This window comes from Eimeria mitis, genomic scaffold, assembly GCF_000499745.2.
Source record: "Eimeria mitis Houghton genomic scaffold, Emh_scaff423, whole genome shotgun sequence".
Taxonomy (NCBI): Eukaryota; Apicomplexa; class Conoidasida; order Eucoccidiorida; family Eimeriidae; genus Eimeria; species Eimeria mitis.
Window position 1 is genome coordinate 17560 of NW_013572554.1, and position 766 is coordinate 18325.

General features: G+C 60.7%; 1 protein-coding gene across 1 annotated transcript in view; it reads right to left on the reverse strand.

The window, feature by feature from the left end:
• Positions 1 to 588, reverse strand: part of EMH_0011710 (uncharacterized protein) — a gene marked incomplete at both ends in the record, with an annotated part of 2158 nt that extends 1570 nt beyond the window's left edge. The window contains one exon of the mRNA XM_013499350.1: positions 64 to 588. Within this exon, the coding sequence (XP_013354804.1) occupies positions 64 to 588 (525 nt within the window). The remainder of the gene's footprint in view (positions 1 to 63) is intronic.
• Between the last annotated feature and the right edge of the window lie 178 nt (positions 589 to 766).

The following is a 766-nucleotide window of genomic DNA, read 5'->3' on the forward strand; positions in this document are numbered from 1 at the left end:
GAGCTCATCAAGAGAAGCCTCGGAGTGAACCGTCAGGGGGAAGACGTCAGGGGGGAGACGCACACGAAGCCGCAGCACTGCTGGCTTGCTGCTGCTGCTGCTGCTGCTGCTGCTGCTGCTGCTGCTGCTGGGGGTGGTGCTGCTGCTGCTGCTGCTGCTGGTGGTGGGGGTGGTGCTGCTGCTGTTAGGAACAGTGCATTCTGCTGCGGGTGTTATACTTGGTGCTGCAGCAGATGAAGGAGTTGCTGCTGCTGCTGCTGCTGCAGCTGGGGCTGGTGCTGCTGCTGGTGTTGCTGTTGTTGCTGCTGCTGCTTCTCCATCTGCTGCTGCTGCTCCATCGGCTGCTGCTGCTTCTTTTGCTGCTGGAGCTTCCGTTGCTGCTGCTGCCGTTGGTTGTGCTGCTGCTCGATCTGCTGCTGCTTCTGTTGCTGTAGCTGCTTTTGCTGCTTCTGTTGCTGCACCTTCTGCTGCTTCCTCCCCCGTTACTGCTGCTGCTGCTGCTGGTGCTGTTGCTGCTGCTGCTGCTGCTGCTCCTGCAGCAGCAGCAGCAGCAGCAGCAGCAGGGGTTTCTGAGGGGCCCTGAGGCATTCTTCCGCAGCAGCAGCAGCAGCAACTGCAGGAACAGGTGTTGTTGCTGCAGCTGCCAGCAGCAGTTGTTGCTGTTGATGCTGCTGCAGCAGCAGCTGCTGCTGCTGCTGCAGTTTAAAGGCAGCAGGAACGAATCCCGCAGCAGCTAGCTGCTGCCTGCTGCTGCTGCTGCTGCTGC